The sequence below is a fragment of the Accipiter gentilis genome, chromosome 1 (assembly GCF_929443795.1).
Source record: "Accipiter gentilis chromosome 1, bAccGen1.1, whole genome shotgun sequence".
Taxonomy (NCBI): domain Eukaryota; kingdom Metazoa; phylum Chordata; class Aves; order Accipitriformes; family Accipitridae; genus Astur; species Astur gentilis.
Genome location: NC_064880.1, coordinates 12323577 through 12341643, shown reverse-complemented (window position 1 = coordinate 12341643; position 18067 = coordinate 12323577). Strand labels below are relative to the sequence as shown.

General features: G+C 43.2%; 1 protein-coding gene across 6 annotated transcripts in view; it reads right to left on the bottom strand.

The window, feature by feature from the left end:
- Window positions 1–18067, bottom strand: part of HDAC4 (histone deacetylase 4) — a 264285-nt gene that overhangs the window by 109594 nt on the left and 136624 nt on the right. For all 6 annotated transcript variants that reach the window (XM_049806725.1, XM_049806715.1, XM_049806707.1 and 3 more), the window contains one exon: window positions 14204–14448. In XM_049806725.1, coding sequence (XP_049662682.1) covers window positions 14204–14448 — 245 coding nt within the window. The remainder of the gene's footprint in view (window positions 1–14203; window positions 14449–18067) is intronic.

Below are 18067 nucleotides of genomic sequence, written 5' to 3'. Positions count from 1 at the left end.
CCATCCACTGTGCAAGTCCCCACCTTGGGTCTCCAAATCCCAGCACCTGGAAGATGTGCATGGACATATCAACCTCATGGGAAATTTGGGGTGGACCTCCCCAGCCCAGAGCATCCTTTTTGGGCCCAGGAGGGATGATTCCCCCAGGGATTGGAGACAGGGGTTCAATCCATTGGGCCCTGGGGTGGTACCTATCAGTGCTCAGAGAACACCCCGTGTCTTGACAGCCAGCCAGAAGCAAGCTGGGTTGTGGAAAAGCAGATGACAAATGACAAGTCTCAGCAGCTTACAGCTTGACTAGGTGTGAATGGATCTCCATGGGGCTTGCAAAAGGCACTTCCCCTGGCACAGGGCTTCCTCCTTGAGTTCCACTGAAAATTGCTTTTTCTTAAAAAAAAAAAACAAAAAAAACCACAAAAAAAAACAACAAACAAAAAAGCTCAAACTAAGATTTACCACCTCCCAATTTCGTCTGCACCCTCTCCAGCAAGATACGTGCTAAAGCCATCTACCTGGGCTGCTCTGATTATGCTTGCAAACTCCCCTGAATGCAGGAGCATACTGGCTCCCTGCCGCCCAGATCACCTTACACCCGCTCTGCACTCTTTACATTGGCAGCTTATAAACTAGCAGATTGATTTTAAGCTGGCAACCTTAACCTTCAAAACCCTTACTGCTCTGGCGATAGATGAGATTTCTCCGAAGCTGGATTTAACGGCTGCCTGTGCTCAGATACCACCCACTGTTCCAGGTTCACAAAATCTGTATGTGGAAAGGGATCAGGGCAAGCCATGGCTATTAAGACAGGGAACTTTGCTCCCTCCGAGAACATGTCTCACTCTACCCTTCTCCAAACCCTGAGAGCATGTGCATATGCAAGACTCCCACATACACTGATTTTCCCTTCTCCCTTTGCACATTTTTCTGTTTAAGCTTTTGACAGCAATTTCTTATTTCAATTTGTTATATTGTACATTTGTACTATCCAGTGCTTCAGCCGCGGATACACTATAGACGATACACATAAAATTATACCATTCTATATAAAGATGCAAAAAAATAATGTAAGAGGTACTTTACAATCTGCCTGGCTATCTGCTGGAAACTTTTGATACAGGAGTCCCTGCTGCTGCCAGTTCCAAGCAGGCAGACTGTTGTAAAACACTGAACCCCAGTTAGCAGAATTTGCAGTGATTGCACCTATGTTTCCCTTCCTAATTCTATTGAATTTTATGTAAACAACAAAAAATCCAGACTCTAAAAATCTACAAAAGGAAAAAACAAAAAAACCTTAGAGAAAACTAGTTATTTTTGTTTTATAATTAAGCAGCAGCTTCCACTAACACATCTCCATTTGGAGAAAGAGTATCTTTTCAGACTTCCAACAAGTCCACCACATGGTGGGCTTTTATAACCTAGCCATAGAAAATATGCAAATGAACAATATTTAATGCACAATATGTTAAAACAGGTTTTGTTATTTTTATGAAATCAGGAGCCTTTTCTCTCCATCTGCAGTCTCCTAGGCTTTGCGTGCTATGCTTCCTGCAATGGTTTACATACATTAGGATGCTTTAGAAGGAACTGTGCTTTCATTGACATCTGTAGTGAAATGTAAATGAAAAGACCAATTTGTATCTGGATGGCTTATAGAAGTTTCATTAGAGATGTATTGTTTCTGCTGATTTTGACCCCTGTTTCCACAAAGCCTATTCTTAACATAGTTTTCAAATCTTTTCAAAGTTGAAAAAATAAAAATAAAAAAAAAATAATGCAGCAACCTCTCCAATCATATCCATGAAAAGCAAAAAGAAATCACTGTGTTGCTGTCTGCTGTAGCCTCAGAAAATGACTGAAGAAAACCCATTTGAGTGCTCTGTCTGAACTGCAATGTCTTCTTACGGCATGAATATTTCTCCACACTTAGGGCTGAAAACAAACTACACAGACAGTATTTGACATGAAATATATGGTGCAGGCTCAGCAAAACGCAGGGGTGCTGGTGATGCAGTGCCTTTACCAGCTCACCAGCTCGGGCGATCCCGCTGCACAGACTGCATCCAGGTTTCACAGCCGCTCCAAGGACCTTGGATAAGGACTTAGGGTGCTGACCCAAGGAGAGGCTTGCATTGCTCGTCCTTGCTGCTACTGATACCCATCTTGTTACAAGAGAGCCAGCGGGATATAACTATCACATCAAATCACAGTTTTCTATGCAAAAAGGCCCTTATTAGATTTAAAACTCACTTGATGCTAGACTGTGTCCTGATTTTCTATTTTGGGACTAAAAACAATTTAGTTTATTTAAAAATGGATTTTTCTGCTGATGCTTTGTGAAAAAAGACCCATAAGCAGCAAGAGAAACCACTACCAACTAACAGGAGAAACAGGAAATCTGCTAACATACAAAAGTTGTCCCATAGACAAAATAAACTGAAATTCTAGAAAAATATGAGTTTCTACTTCAGTCAAAGCAGTCGAGGCAAATTTTAACAGGTAGCAAGTATTCAGACCCGTGTGTGGTCAACTGCAGCGAGGTCTTACCCCCCTCCCGTGCCACACATTAAACTTGTTCTGCCAAGGGAATACTCACACGCTGTGGGCTTGGTCTGGCATTTAACCTTCCCTTGACTATGTCAGTGGAAAAGAAAAAAGCCTACTGATGTCTAAAGGCAAAATGTTTCAGAGCTGCATTTGAGCGGGATGCAATCACCCACACTCAGGTCTTTTGGAAAGTGCCTGAGTTAGGAATTCATAAGCATCTCTTGAACTGCAATTCACAGCATACCAAGAGATGCTTAGGTGGCTCTGATAAGGATTATTAATTACTGAGCGAGATTGTGCTCACGTACCACATAATACATTAGATCTCTCTTGCTGGCAAATGAATCAACACCGACACCGCAACACCCGTGTGTTAATTGCGCATAGCTGGAGCAGTGTGTTTCTTCCCCAACTGTAATGAAATATAAATATTGGAGAAATACAAAGTGATACACCAAGGGAAATCCCTTGCATTCAGACTAATTCAACTATCAATTTGAGGAGCATATCACATGACGACTGTATTAGGGAGTGCAGCTAGGAACATCTGAATTAGGTGCTCTTGCCAAAATAAATATTTGTAAATATTTATAACTATGGGGATTCCTGCATATGTTTAATGTCACTGCTTCCACTATTTATGAAAACTGCACAAATGTTCAACTGTACCTGGAGTTAGTGGTGCTGGTGCTCCTTTAGCATATATTAATATATTAATAAATGTAATAAGAAGAATGTAGAGCATTTCCGGGTATTTATCAACTGTCAGCTAGCCATGAGGACTCAGCAGTGCAGTGGATTTTGCTATCACATTCCTCAATTGTCTTCAGTCCTCAAGCATGTCTACCTAAAAAGGGGACTGATACTGATTAAAATCTGCAAAGCAGGAGAGGTTTTGAAGCTTAGACTGTGGCTCTTAGGTTTTTATAATATATATTTTGAATAGCTTACTGCAATTAGTGGAAGGCAGGGTAAAACTATCTGTACCCAGACAGCTCACCCTTACTCATGCAGATAATCACACATGCAAGTCTGAGTGAACAACAGCTGGCGTACTTATTGCCAATAAACATTTCCTGGGATCCAAAGTAGCTTACTGTTGTGTCCAACTTCTAACTTCCATCTCAATCTATGCTCGAGATCATCTACTGAGGGTGCTCCAGCATGGTGGGATGTCACCCTGAGCACTTCTGCTGCTCTTCATATTTGCAGATGATTCCTACTTCCTCCCAGCACAAGGCAGCTAGGTTATGAAAAAACACAGGTAGCCTGATCCTCCACCTATGGGTCAGCGTTCCTCCTCACACGTACATGTGGTTTCCATCTCAGACCAAGGTCATGCTGGCATTGTCCAGCTTGTCACAATTCCAGTCTGAGGACTTCTTCTGGGCAAGCTCAGAGACTTTGAGCAACTGCTTCACCTGCCACCCCTTGAACACGAGGCTGGCCTTCTCATGGAGGCAATAGCTCCAAAGAAGTTGTAAGGATGTGTAAGTTAAATACTAGCTTCAAACCTGACAATTTAATGCTAGACAAGACAAAAAAACCCCAAAACAGATCTTCTCAGCATCCCCTGAACTTGTACTCTTACAGACTGAGTTAAGGCATGACACAATTGAATGCTTTCAGAAGCTTCACATAATTGTCCTCTCACCTAGCAGGCAACGAGGCTGGGGTTTTGGTGCAAAGAGTGTCTTTAAGACAAATCATCTGCCACCCTCTTTAGCAAAATTCTAGTTTTGGCGGGTTAAGTCAGGTATTCACAAGGATCTGGAGCTCAGATTATGTGAAAATAAAGGAAAATCGTAGGTGATAATCAAGAAAGAACTTGCCAAAACATGTACACATCAAATCATCCCCTCCGAAAAATCATTAGCTATGGGTGGAAGCAAAGCATGGATGTCGACAGATTTCTGGAGAACTGTTGTATTGGGTTATTTTAGAGTAATCTCAATGCTGGCCATTCCTTTGGCTGGACTCTCTGCTCCATGTTCTCCCCATCCTGTTTACTGAAGTCTTAGGCTGTGGCTCCAGTTTCAGGATTCACTCTCTTGGCTCCATCACGGCGTGTTTCAGATAGCTCCTGGAGCACCGGAGGCTAGTCAGAATTAATCAGTTGTACTGGGAGACGGGGCCGGGGCGGGGGGGGGGCGGGAATTATGGTTTTCAGCAGAAGCCAAGACACAAAAATCTGAGAGCACAGCTCAGAAGAATGAACGTCTATCATCTCTTTTCTTGGACACGTCAGCAGCTGAACATATATTCGGCATGCCCCCTTCCAGCTATCAGGCAGGCTGACAGCAGGCAGTCCTGTGCCAGAAGTTCCCGTGGGCAACATCTCTTCACTATGCAGGGAAACAATCTTCCCAGCCGACAGCTTCCTGGGCAAGAGACTGATCTTGGTTAGACATATCCTACTGAGAATGTCTGGTGTTCAAGTTTATGAGCCTCAAATGTCTCCAGGAAAGGGAATGATGGTTATGTTCCCTCATCGCCAGCTCTAGGTGAAAAGATCCCACGTTATTAGTTTGGCAGCTTACATATGGATATATAATTTTGTATCCCAGTTTCCTTCCCATCCCATTACTGCTCATCTCTCCTAAAAGGCTGAAAGCTTGCACAGCAGCTTTATTCCCCTAAGCCCTGAATATCTGCAAAGGTATAGTGCTGAGGATGCATCTGTATGTACCTTTTGCTCCCTGATTGTCACTCCAGTCTAGTTTTTACCCTTTCTCCAGAAACAGAGTATCTGACAACCTTTATAGAAAGCAGTGACCTCCATTTGTAGTACCCAGCACGTTCAGTTCCTTCTCTTATTTTCCCCTCTAAAGGTGGAGAAAACTCCTTTGCGTTCACCTCTGCTGTGCTTTACATGCTTATTATTGAAGGGAAGGACAAATTTGTACACCTTGCACCAGAAGCAGAGAAAATCCATCTGACCACAGATGGAAAAAAGGAATCTCTGTAAATCAAAGAACCATATAAATTGTCCTGTAAAGGAAGGAGCCCCAGATGTTTAATGCTAAATGAGATTTTTTTGTGCCATAAGTGATCAGACCGCAGTCCTTGGAGGAGCAGTTATGTCCTCTGTGAACTGTTTCGGGGTGCAAGGAGCAGAGGAGCTGGAACAGTAATGTCAAGCTAAAATCAATACCAGAAGCAGAGATTTAGGACACAGAGATCCTGTAATGGGAGCAGCTAGAGGAGCCACCAGTGGGTTTTGGTCATTTCAAAGAAGGAAATATGAATAAAGGAAAGGAGGACCATGTCTGTGTCCACTGCTCCACCATTCCCAATCACCTGTGTGAAAGAAGAGAGACCAAACCAGAAAGCTGGCAGTGATGGGAGACCTCACTGAAGCGTTCCTGCCAGGCTTCTCAAACAACCAAGGGAAAAAAATGGGGAAAAGCAGCAGCAAGGACAGAGTACTTGCATCCACAGTACCACTGGCAGTGTGGCTGCTGACACATGGCATCAGCTGCCGTTCCCACGCGATTTCAGGTTCAGCTCTATTTGACAGAGGGTGGACAGGCGGGTGAAACGAACTGCAAAGTGCTGCTCTTCATCTGACATGAGGCAGCGACAGCCTCAGCACCTGTGGTGCCCGGAGGAAGGCTGCATGCTAAAAATGAATGTTCAACATCATCTGATGCTCGTGCGAACGCAGCAGAAGCATCATATTTAAAGGTAACACGCCACCAATGTAAATACCAAATATTTTTCATTTTTACACACCGCCACCAGTTCAACAGGGAAGTTAAACATGGAGATTAATCCAACAACGTTGTTCATAGTGTGTGTATGTGAGTGAAGTTATTCACAACATGAGCTATGTTTTAAATGCAACTTCATTCTCCCATACACAGCTCAATGTTGTTGAGAGACCGTAAACAGCAAGAGGAATGAAAAGTTTATGAATGTTAATTTTTCAGCGATGGCGTATATTAACAGGTCAATATTCCCAGCATAACAGCAGGATCCACTTGGGTATTTCTCTATTCCCGCCCTGATTCTCTACGTATTCTCTTTGACTACTTCCGATCTATTTTATCTAGTTCAAAAATAAGATAAAATTGGAGTTGAAAATTCAGATGTGTGAACTGCAAAATATTCCTTCTTCTGCTGTTTATTTTGAAATTCCAAACTGAATAGAGACCATAAGGTTTCTAGCTTTAAAAAAAACTCACACGCATTTTACTGGGAGACAAACTTATGCTATAAAGGATGAAAGAACAGAAATTTGACCACTTCAAAAGCTGTTGGGACTCCACAGAAAAAGCAAGCATGTGCTACCAAGAAAAAAAGATCCCGTATCTGTTTGCCAGCCAGTGAAGTCTGCCATTTCTGCCATTTACATCAGATATTCAGCCTTCAGAACACCCACAAGTCAGCCCAATTTAAGTCCAACTTCAGGAGGTTAATTAACAAGAAAATGCACTGGATAAATGTCTCTTCGTTGGCTTCATGAAAGGAACATGGAGCAGCCGAGCTCAGGGGACAACAGGCTTTTCATCTCCCACTGCTGATGGATCAGAAAACCTCTGTATTCTGCTGGAAAGCTGTAAACCCCAACACAAAGAGACTGAGCAATGGTGCAAGGACAACAAGGCTGGCTGTTGCCAGCAGACTCCATGGACACTGGTACAGGGATTCACAGGATGAAAGCCACCGTGTCTGCTGACTGAAGTGAGATCCGTAACTTCACTTTTGACTGAGGTTTTTGCATCGCAAATGCTTGTTTATGCATCTCAAAGCTGGAAAAATCTGGAGTTTTCATGCTGATCCTTCCAGCCAAAAAACCATGGCCCATCTCAGAAGAAGCCAAAAGGAAATGTGTTTCTTTACCACTTTTAAAATAGGTCTGTAAGGACCAGTGCAGACAACCCTTCTGGCTAAGCAATCCAGCTTCTGTCCAGAAACCACGAACGCTAGGTAGAAAGATGCGCAAATTAACCCAGCCTGTTGCATGACAACTTCTTCAACCAAGAGATAGGGCTTACCACTGTCCAAGCTGCTATATGAATTTGTTGACATACCCACCCCCTCTGTGTGCAGATTTGTGCTCACTGTTCTTGGAAAATATCTTGACTTTGGGCATGAGGAAAGGCACCCCCACCCTTCAAAGAGAGCAAATGCTCTGATCTTGCAAAAGCTTTCGCCAGGGTTACTTCCATCAGAAGTTAAGTTTTGCAGGATCCAGGTCTAAGTCTTGGAGTCAGCTCTGTGTACCAGAAAAATGAGGCAAGGTCACTGAAAAAAGAACAGGAAGCTGTCTAGAAATAGCAAGAGAGTACGGTACAATGCATTCAAGTAGTAACAAGGCACAAAATGTTCAGTCTGTTTTTTTACCACTGACTGTACCCAGCTGCAGTTTTCTAAGATGAATAATCCTATCATGTCAGAATATAGACAGAGGCGGACACCTGGTATCTCCAGGCTTTTTAAGTTTCTCTTGAAAACGATGCAGGCTGTGAGGAAAAGGCGCTCTGCAGAAGAAAGGCACAAAACCGAGCACAGGGAGTATCTCTGTGCTGTCTGCTGCAGACAGGAAGGATGGAGCAGACACGCTCAGCAACGGGAGTCAGGGTATGGGAGGGTAAAATGGAAGTTTGCCCTTCCAGAGTCCTGCAGAGTGAGGAGAAGGACACAGGGTGAAGGAGCATACTTTGCAGGAACAAAGGTGCTACCTTCAGTGTCCCCAGCCTGGGGCATGGGGAAAGTTCCACCCAGCACAGCTGCAAGAGAAAAGCAGATGACACCAACCCCATCAGCAGATTTGAAACAAGCACATTTTTTCCTGTTAAGTAGGAATCGACACAAAGAGGCCACCAAAAAGAGGCTCTAGGCACTGTCAGGGCTACACTCAAAGGAGCCACACTAAAAGACAATGTGATTTGTGCCCAATGAGCTACCTGCATGCAAACCTGCCATGCCGAGGGCCGGTGCCTCCAAATGAAAGCAAAGAGCAGTTTCTCACCTTAGCATCAACATGGTACATATTAAACCTAGATATTGTTGGAAAGAAATTACATTTTCTTTACAGCATTGCAAATTCTGTCGAGAAGATTCCATAAAAGACTTCTACTCTCCAAAGCAAAAAGGAAGCATGGCCAGAGTTTCACCCTGTGTCTCTGAACAAGGGGCTAACACCTCAGATGTGTTACCTTCTCTCAATCACAGGTGGGAAACTACTGAATCATTTGAAACGCACAAAAACTAACAAAACCATCTCCTCGTGCTTTATCTGAATGTTGCGATATATATATATATAGATATATATAAAAAATCAACGTCTGAAGACATTCCACGTATTTTTATTTTTTGGCATAAAGCCATTAAACAGCACAGCATACTGTTAAACATAGGAAATCACCATGTTAATAAAAAGAAAACAATCTCAGAATCACTCCTCAGCAAACATCATTACAAAGCTCCTCTTGCTGCTTATATGCAAACCCATGACTCCTCTGACCATCCTGTATATGTTGCATGTACAGACTAGCACTCTGTCTGCTACTGATGCACACAAATATCTTTTTCTCAGATGATGGGAAAACCAGGAATAGCTTGCACGACAGAATTAACAACTTTGCATGCCTCCAGGTTAGGATTTCAGGTCCATGAGGAGCTGTGAGGCTCAGCTGCTTGCCTGTGTTGCTATCCCATCGCCATCAGGACTCTTCTGGTGTCTGCTGTCATGTGCTAACGCTGACGTGCGTCAGCATCCTGAATAAGTTTCCGGCTTTAGCTATAAAACAGCCAGAGCTTGGAAGAGCCCTGCTCTGAGCTCGGGCAGTGCAGGGACGGAAGAGATTAACCGCATTACCCACCACGTCCTTCACTTCTCTGCTGAGCTCACACCGCCTGAGGTGCCTCTCGCCCTGCCAAAGCATGGATCCTGCCCCCTTCAATCATCTCGCTCCGGCCCTTGACCAGAAGGCAAATGGAAAAGCTTTTGGTAACTTCCAGCTGATCTTGGCTGGGAATGAGTGACTCACAAAGGAAAAAATTCACTGCCGATTCCTTTGCAATCAAAGGTCAAGCAAAGCTCACACTGGGACCTGTGGAGAGGTTTTCCACCATCTCACTGGCAACAGCCCGGGTGCCAGGCTCCTTACTGCATCCTTGTTTTTGTTTAGGAAGGCAGATTTAAAGGCTATAAATATTGTTACATCTGGTGAGGCACGCCTGAGTGGAAAATGCATCTCACTGAAGGTAAGCGGCTACAGGAGGAAAGAGCCGTCGCCTCTGCCTCTAGCCAGCCTGCAGCAGCCTCCAGTGCTCACCAGCTCCAGCTTCCTTTCCTGCGCTGCTTTTGGATGTCAAACCTCGGCAATCTGCAAAGCTGCGCTGTAGTTGTGAAAGACAGTTTTCCCTATTTCCGTATGGTGTGAAGTCTTCATAAGGCTTAGCTTATTTTCCCTATGTCAGGGTTTTCTTGTTAGTCCGTGTATGCAACAATCCTGCTCCCTCCATGTGCCTAGCTCTAACTGCATCCATTATACTACCCTTCCACAAATATTATTTCACTCGTAGCCTGGCTCTCCAAACTGCACAATCTTCTGAAATTTGCCACCTTTATGTGGAGGCTGTTTCTTCCAAAATAAAATGTCTATAAAAGCAAAGACTGATCAGGGGGGACAAGGGAAGGGATCGCACATACAGGCTGACAGACTGTGACCATCCCGTTGTCTTCTCCTTGTCCTCTCCTCTTGCACTAGGTCAGACGATTAAAACTGGTCTGCTGGAATAAAACCAAGTTCTGGAAAATGCCAAAACTTTGTATTTCAATAGGAAAAAGTTATCTACTTGAATAGAAAAACAAGACAGACATGCCAGCATTTTTCAAGCCAAATTTCATTTATTTAAGACGACCTTAAGATGTTTCTTACACCAGTGCTTCGTTTGGGGTGGGGTGGGAGTTAGAGATGTTCCCCCCACTTAGTTCACATTGAGTCAGAACAGTTCCTCTGTTCACACCGACACCACAGTAATGAAAGCAAGAAAACAAACACAAAACGTGATTCTTCCTGTACTAGCTAAGGGTTTAACATTTAAAATGAGTAAGCTCTTTAAAATCTTCATGGTGCTGCTTGATGTAACTTACGTATGTCTGTCCAAAACATAGAAGAGCTGCTTGAGAAATGCATCAAAACTATTTTTTACTTTTAGCAGCAGATGCCCAGCCACTGAATTCCTGTCGACAAAACTGTTCAACATCTATAAGTAGAAGAGTGCAAAAGTACTTAAACCTGAACATCTTTACAAAAGAGGGATCCAATCAATGTTTGCTCTGCATACATAACTGTACGCAGATGCTGGTCTGCTATATCCAAAATATGCTTACAATCTAGGAATTGTAAGTAATAGGAATTAGAAACAGGCATCAGACAGGGGAAAGCACAGAAATTGCTGTTCCAGTACACAAACAGATGAACAAATAAGTGCTTTGCACTTGTTGATTAAAATGGTGGATGCTAGGCTGTAGTGAAAAAAGTCAAATTAATTGATTCTAGATGGTACTAGATATGCAAAACATACTAAGATGCAGAAATTCTCCCCCCTTCACAGAAATAGTTTACAAAGCAACGGCAGGATTTAATAGTATGATTAACAAAGGCCCTGATCACCTCCAAGAAAAGCAATGCCAGTGAGAAAGTCAACGAACTGCCATTTTGTTTGACATCAGAGTAAGTTTAGAGCTTTGATGTTTGCATTTTTAATTTTTTGTTTGTTTCATTAGATTTTGAGGTTGTTCTGATGCTGAAATTTCTAACCAAACTGCAGGAGCCCTGAATTTTTGGAAAGGAAGTAAGTTTCGAAGATGCACAATAACCTTGCAATAGCTGCTGAAACTTTGCTTTCTGAATCACAAAAGCCCAATCCCAAGGTCAGGGAAGACATTGAAGATGTCCAAGCATCAAACCTGGTGCAGCAGGAAGGTGCACTGCAAGATCACTCTAGTCATCAGTCATTACACATAGTCTTAATCCACAGAAATCTGGGCAAGTTTAGGTTCCCAAGCCTTTTCTTACCCAAAGTGAGACGACTTCTTTATCTAAAGAAGAAACCTGGGAATATATGTTTGCAAAAGTGATGGACGCACAACACCTTCATTACAATACTGTAAACTCAGGGTACAAAATACTTTCAGCTGAAGAATCTCACAACTGCATTTCTCAGTCTAAATGATTTCTGCATATTGAACAGTTTGCTTTGGAGACAGGAGACTAACGAAATTCTTAATCTCATCAGTGACGCCAATCATCAAATGAAGCTAACTTATTTGGAGCAAACAAAGAGGATGTCAAGAACTTGCTGTTTCCTTCATGTATTTAGTTTAAAGATTCAGTGTTTGAGTAAACGGAAAAGATAATAGACCACATCCCCACTCCTGCTCCTCCCCATGCCAGAGACATGACCAGCAGTAGCACATCTGCTTCGACCTTTTTCTAAACAGGCAAGTTGGCGTGCTGTGCACTCCCTGCCCATGGCATTAAAAGATGAGGAGAGAAGCAGTAGGAAGCATTTCCTTGATCCAACGTACGTGCAAGAGCAAGCCCTCCCTTGTACAGTTGGAGCAGTGCAGTGTGCATGCATGCATGTGTGCATATGGGAAATGTACCGTGCACCCTGCGCAGCTGATTTTTAAAAAAATACCTGAATTCCTCCAAAAAGAACTCTACATCTTCATTCAGGACAAATTCTGTACCAAATTTCAGAGTTCAAATCCTAGTGCTTCACTTACACAGGGTAAAAGGTTTTTTATTTAATATCCCACCTGCTTTTTTCATGAGCCATAAAGGAGCTGAACAGCTCGAAGTTCAAAGTCCAAACACAAGGTTATAAATTTTGGTTCTCTGGACAAAAATAATAGCTTCCTTGCACCTACAGTCACTGCACTTAACACAGTTGCCAGTTTCTGAAAGTTGGTTTAATCTAAGAGTCATCTAAATGTGGGCTGACTCATGAATGCAAAAAGTATGTTTTCCCAAAGAAAGTGCATCATAATTACATGTTGGTATACGGTTTTGGGTTTCTTTTATTTGTGAGATATCATGCAGTTTATTTCAATAATGTGCTGCTTTATTTTTAAAGCAATTCTGGGCACGATGACACATGTACTACTATGGGAGATCACCTTGCAGGTCATCCTTTTTCATATAGGATTGCATCATTCCTATTTTAAGTTTTTCATCTAGCTAAGCTTACACATTAGAGGAAGAACTTCATTACCTAGCAGTCTAGATATACCATGCTAACTGGCTTCTCAAACTTAGATCTTGACTTCCTTCTAACACAGACTTTTTACCAGCATCAGTCATACCTTTAACACAAATGAGAGCAAGTATTTTCCTATCATCAGTGCTTAGAGTTTGTCCATTAAATCTGAATGACCCTTTCTTATTTTTAACAGACAAATACTTAGTCATATGCAATTACAAGGAGATAAGGGAAATATTTGTCACAGGTATTTCCCATCCTTTCCTTCTGAATGTACTACGTGAACCACAGATGCTGTTAACTATTCTTTTGCTATTCACACATAAACGTGTACATAGACACGTGTATAAATACGTAACTACATACGTATACACACGTATTTACACTTATAATGCATACATATGAGTGCCTATATAAATGTATTTACACACATGCACCTCCCCACACCTTTGTCCTGAAGAGAGCACAGAGGACCCACTAAGGACATAGGCATTTGCTGTTAATCAGTCTTCAAACAGCAACCGTTCTTACAAACCCAGGCTCGTATCTGTGTTTGAAAAGTCTGTAAATAAAACACCATTAACTTTTAATCCTATCTTCCCCACTCTGACACGTATTTTGTATTAAAATGAAAGTTATATAAGGTTGAATTGAGGTTGCTTTTTAATATTACATTAACGCTATTTACCATGTGCAGCGCTAATCCCCCTTTGAAAAGAGAGCGTTTTAGCAATTCTAAAAGCTTATGTTACCATAGCAATAGTCTATCACTGTGAAATATTTATATAATGTCTAACGTTTTCACTATGCAACAGCCATCTTCTAAACTGTACTTCCTACTTATCCTGTGTGTTACGTTTCCTCTCCGTCCCATGCGACAGAGCAGCACAAAGCACCTGGCCAGTGCCTAACCTGCACTGCGCAACTCTGAAAAATCTCATGGTGTGCAGACCTACCCACACCTGCTGCATCTGTGTTTCCTATTCCTGCAGAGACACTAAGGTCCAAACATTTGGTTTGCACCTTGCGCCGAAGACATACGTCCAGTGAGCAGTTTATATGCCATTCTACTGCAAAATATGTGATATTAGTAACAAGTAAGCCAAAAAGTCCTCCTGCTGGGTTAAATTCTACTGAAATTCCCTAAATTCAGGGAAAGCAAGTCACCTGTCAGCAGCAGAGCACAGGACTTCTGAATACATGCAGACGGGTGGTTAACATTTAACATGACACCAGCTTACCTTGCTTCCTCTCCTCCACCCTATTCCCTTTTTAAGTCTTAGTGCTCACATCCCTTTTCAAAAGATCATTCTCTAAACAGGGGTTACCAAGTCCAGCACAGGATCTCCACCCCAAAATAAACAAGTTGGTGCATCTCCTCCTGGTGAGGGGATGCTTTCATGCAACACGCAACACAGGGCTGCCTATCGCTTACTTTGATGTGCTCGTGCAGCTGAGCCTCGTGCTGCCGGGAGAGCTGCTCATGCTGCCGCTGGAACTCGGCGATGAGGATCTGTCTCTGGATCTGCTGTTTCTGCTTGAGTGCCAGGAGCTCCTGCTGGAGCTGCTGTTCCCGCAGCGTTGGCTCTGTCACAGGCATGGAAAACTGGTGGTCCAAACGTAGATCCATCGGGACTGAAGTTGGTGCAACTTGCAAGGGCAGTGCTGTGGTCACATCAACTACAACATGAAAAGACAAGAGGAGAGATGAATGTATTCCCCATTCATACAGGGATCTAGTTCTCACAAAGACCTTGAGGAACCACGGATTGAATCAAGAACAGCACCATTAAACCTGCACCATTTTTTAAAAGGTAAAAAAACACTACAGGAATTCAGAGTTCAAGTTTTTCTCCAGCCACCATGTCCTACAAATATGTATGTTCTCTAAAAGCAAAGGACTTCAACACATGATGTGTGGCCCTTCTTGATACCCTTCTACATCTGTGTATTCAAAACATACACCTCTGTTCTGCTCTTCTAGCATCACTTGAAATAAGAAGGATAAAGATTAATCTAAGACTTCACAGAAAGGATCAATCTTCAATCTTGACTTACAACAGATCAGCTGATGGACTCCTATGGTCAGGAACATGAGGGTCCCACTTTAAGAAACTTATGCAGAAAAACACTACATGCTGTATCCTTTATAACCAGTTTTGGACAGGAGCTTCGCCAGAAACAAACGGGTAATGAAGCATCTAAGAAAAACTGTTAAGTGCTTCAGTTACAGGCTGGACTTACTGCAACCACTAAAAAGGTACAAATGCATCTCACAGGCAGCAGGGGGATGCTGCAGGGCAGGCAGCAATAGGAAGCAGGTACCCAAATGGTGACTATGCAAAGACTTGCCTCGGTTCTTCAAACTCCAAGTGGGACAAACCTGAAGCACAACCAAGACTAAGGTAGAGAACAGTAACACGTACCAAGAGGACCTGTAACTCAGCTTCATCGTGAGATATGTATGCTAAGAGAATAAAAAAGGGAAAACTACCACGTTGATTATCTGTGTAGTAAAGATCAGTTCTTTGCTTACACAAAAAGCATCTCCCTGAAGATAAGGGGGCTGTCATAATAAAGTGCAGCAACAGACATCTATAAAAATACCTTTGCAATAACTGAACTCAGCTTCTTTCTGCTAAAAAAAATAATTATTGCCATCCCATGAATGACTAAAAATTTCTAAATTCTACCTGAATGACAGTTCCAAGTTTCACATGTACTCCGTACATTTGCCACATTTAATGCCTTGTTCTACAGGGCAATCACTCAGTAACTCTTCTGATACCTTTGAATGAACATCATCCATGGAATAAAAGAGGCTAACCCTTCAAAAACATTTGAGCTTCAACAAAATTGGAAAATTAAGGGTTGTGGGTTTGTTTTTTGTTTTTTTTTTTTTTAACTTGGTTGGTTGGGTTTTGTATTTTATCCAGTATTTTGGTTTTTAATATTTAAGATGTGTTTGTGTGACATTGGGAGGGAGAGTCAGGAGCATCGCTTGAAGCTGGATCAGTCACACATCTGCTAAGACACCTACTCCATATGAAACATTTACCCAAGGTTTACCCAGGATCTGCGGGGCTCCCACATGCACATGGGGAGGGCTGCGAGATCTTATGGGGGTAGAGATGCCACCCTCCTACAAAACCATCAGTACAAGCCCCCACAAGGCCAGCCCCAGTGGGACAGACATCCTTCCAAAGCAAATATAAAGGCAGTTCTATTATACAAAAGCTGATTTCTCCCTCCCTACAATGAACTAGCTGGTGAAATAAACTCCAATTGAAAAGAAAAAAGCATGGAAAACGTTTCGGAACTGCAAAAGGGTTAAGGAAAAGTTTTACTAAGATGGACCGCCAGCTTTCACCCCCTGTATGTCTCCCGAGAAAATAGTACTTGAAGAGGAACTTCCATTTTACACAAAATTAAACTCGTATTTCACTTCAAGCCTCATCATTAAACCCCAAGTCTCATTTCAGCCACCTCCTCAAGGATGTGAGACAGGAGCACAGAACAAGTTGACTCTGTCCTTCCAAGCAGCATGTCCTCAGAGGTCACCTGAAATCAACTGTAAACTGTTAGAAATAAATAAGGACCCTGTGCTGAATGCAGCACACAGCCCTGGTGACACAAGCCACTTCACTGCCACCCTTCCATGCCACGTCCCAGAGAGAGCCAGTGATACCCAGCAAATGCCAACACATAACCTCTATCAGGACGTTAGTATCATCAATCCCAGAGAAACAGTTTTAATAGGGTTTTCCCCAAACGCTATCCATTTATTTATTTTTGCCAGTAATGGAGAAACGCGTAAGAAGTTGACGTTGGTAAAATCTGAAGCTAAATGAAGCAAAGAAACAGAGAAAAAGAAAAAAAAAAAGTTGCAATAATTCAGAAAAATCTGGGGTGTTTGGTAAGGTGGCCCGATGTAAAACAAAATGCACTGCCCTGCTGCCAAGGACAAGGCCACAATGCAGGGACAGGGACCACCGGAAAGGCAACTCCATCTTAGACAGCAGCTCCTTGGAAAGGGGGATGTTGAACAATGTGGTGGGGTTTTAAAAAGCACAGCCAGGTCAATGCTGCTGGAGCTGAAGGTAGAAGAAACAAACAAAAAACCCCACATACCAAGAGATGAATGTAGAGATTTTGCTCGGTCAACACAAGACCAATTTCAGGGAGAACATCATCACTTCTTCAAAAGCAGATAAATACCATTTAGTAGAGAAATATAACAGTGTAGGAAATAGAAAGCACAGTAAAACAAAATACCATTGCTTTTATTTGAAAATAAAGATGCAAAAAAGAGGGGGGAGGGTGTTACAGAGACAAAATTATCTTGAGTCAAATTACTTAACATTTCTGGAGAAGAGGGGCTGTGCTTTCATGTACCCCACAGCTGGTCACTCCTCTGGAAATCCCAGATGTCCAGGCACTCCTCCGAGACCAGGAAAGCAATGCTACCCACCCGCCCACAGAGCCCAGGCCTGCAGCAGACACCGAGTGCCCCGCCACGGCATCCCTCCTGCCCAACACCCTGCAGGCAGGTCCTGCCTGCACCCACAGGGTGCAGGGGCCACCTCCTGCTCTTCATTGCCAGCTCCGTCACATAAGACGCCCCCAAAGCAGGCAGCAGGGCTGCTGCAGCGCAGTACGCATGCAAGAGCAGCAGGCTTTCCCCTCCCTACACTCAGCTTGTGCCAGGGAGAAAACTTTTTTTTTTTGATGGAAACATTTTCTGCAAAAGGTCACATTACTGGAAGTGTTGCTATTTTTCAACCCACAAGCTCTTCCCTCCACTTCCCTATTGTTTTCCTTCCTGTGGCCTTTTCCCCGCTCCCCTCTCTCCCCCACAGGACCAGAGCTGGGATTCCTCACCATGGGTTGCCGAGCCACAACCAGGGATTTTGGGGAGAACACCAGCTCTTGCCTATAGATAACCACTCATACCCACCTAAACAACATGTTCCTAAAGCCTTCTTGGGAACAGCTGATGTTTTCCTACATGGTCGGTACCATGGTCAGCCCCTTCCCATTCCTGCCCACGGAGCATCCCTATGGCAACTGCTGCAGCCGCTCGCACAGAAAAAACTCTTCATCCATCTTCCCCGCACGCGAGTGGGAGCTGACAGCTCGAAACCAGCCCTGCGGAGGCTATCTCGTTTCACGGACTATCGCTTCAGAAACTTCTCTTCTTAGATGCCATGGTTTAAATTAGATCCAGGTTAGCCAGGATTTCGGAGTGACAGAAGAACATTTTGAATTCCTCCAGCACTGCTCAAGCTCAGGCAACCCC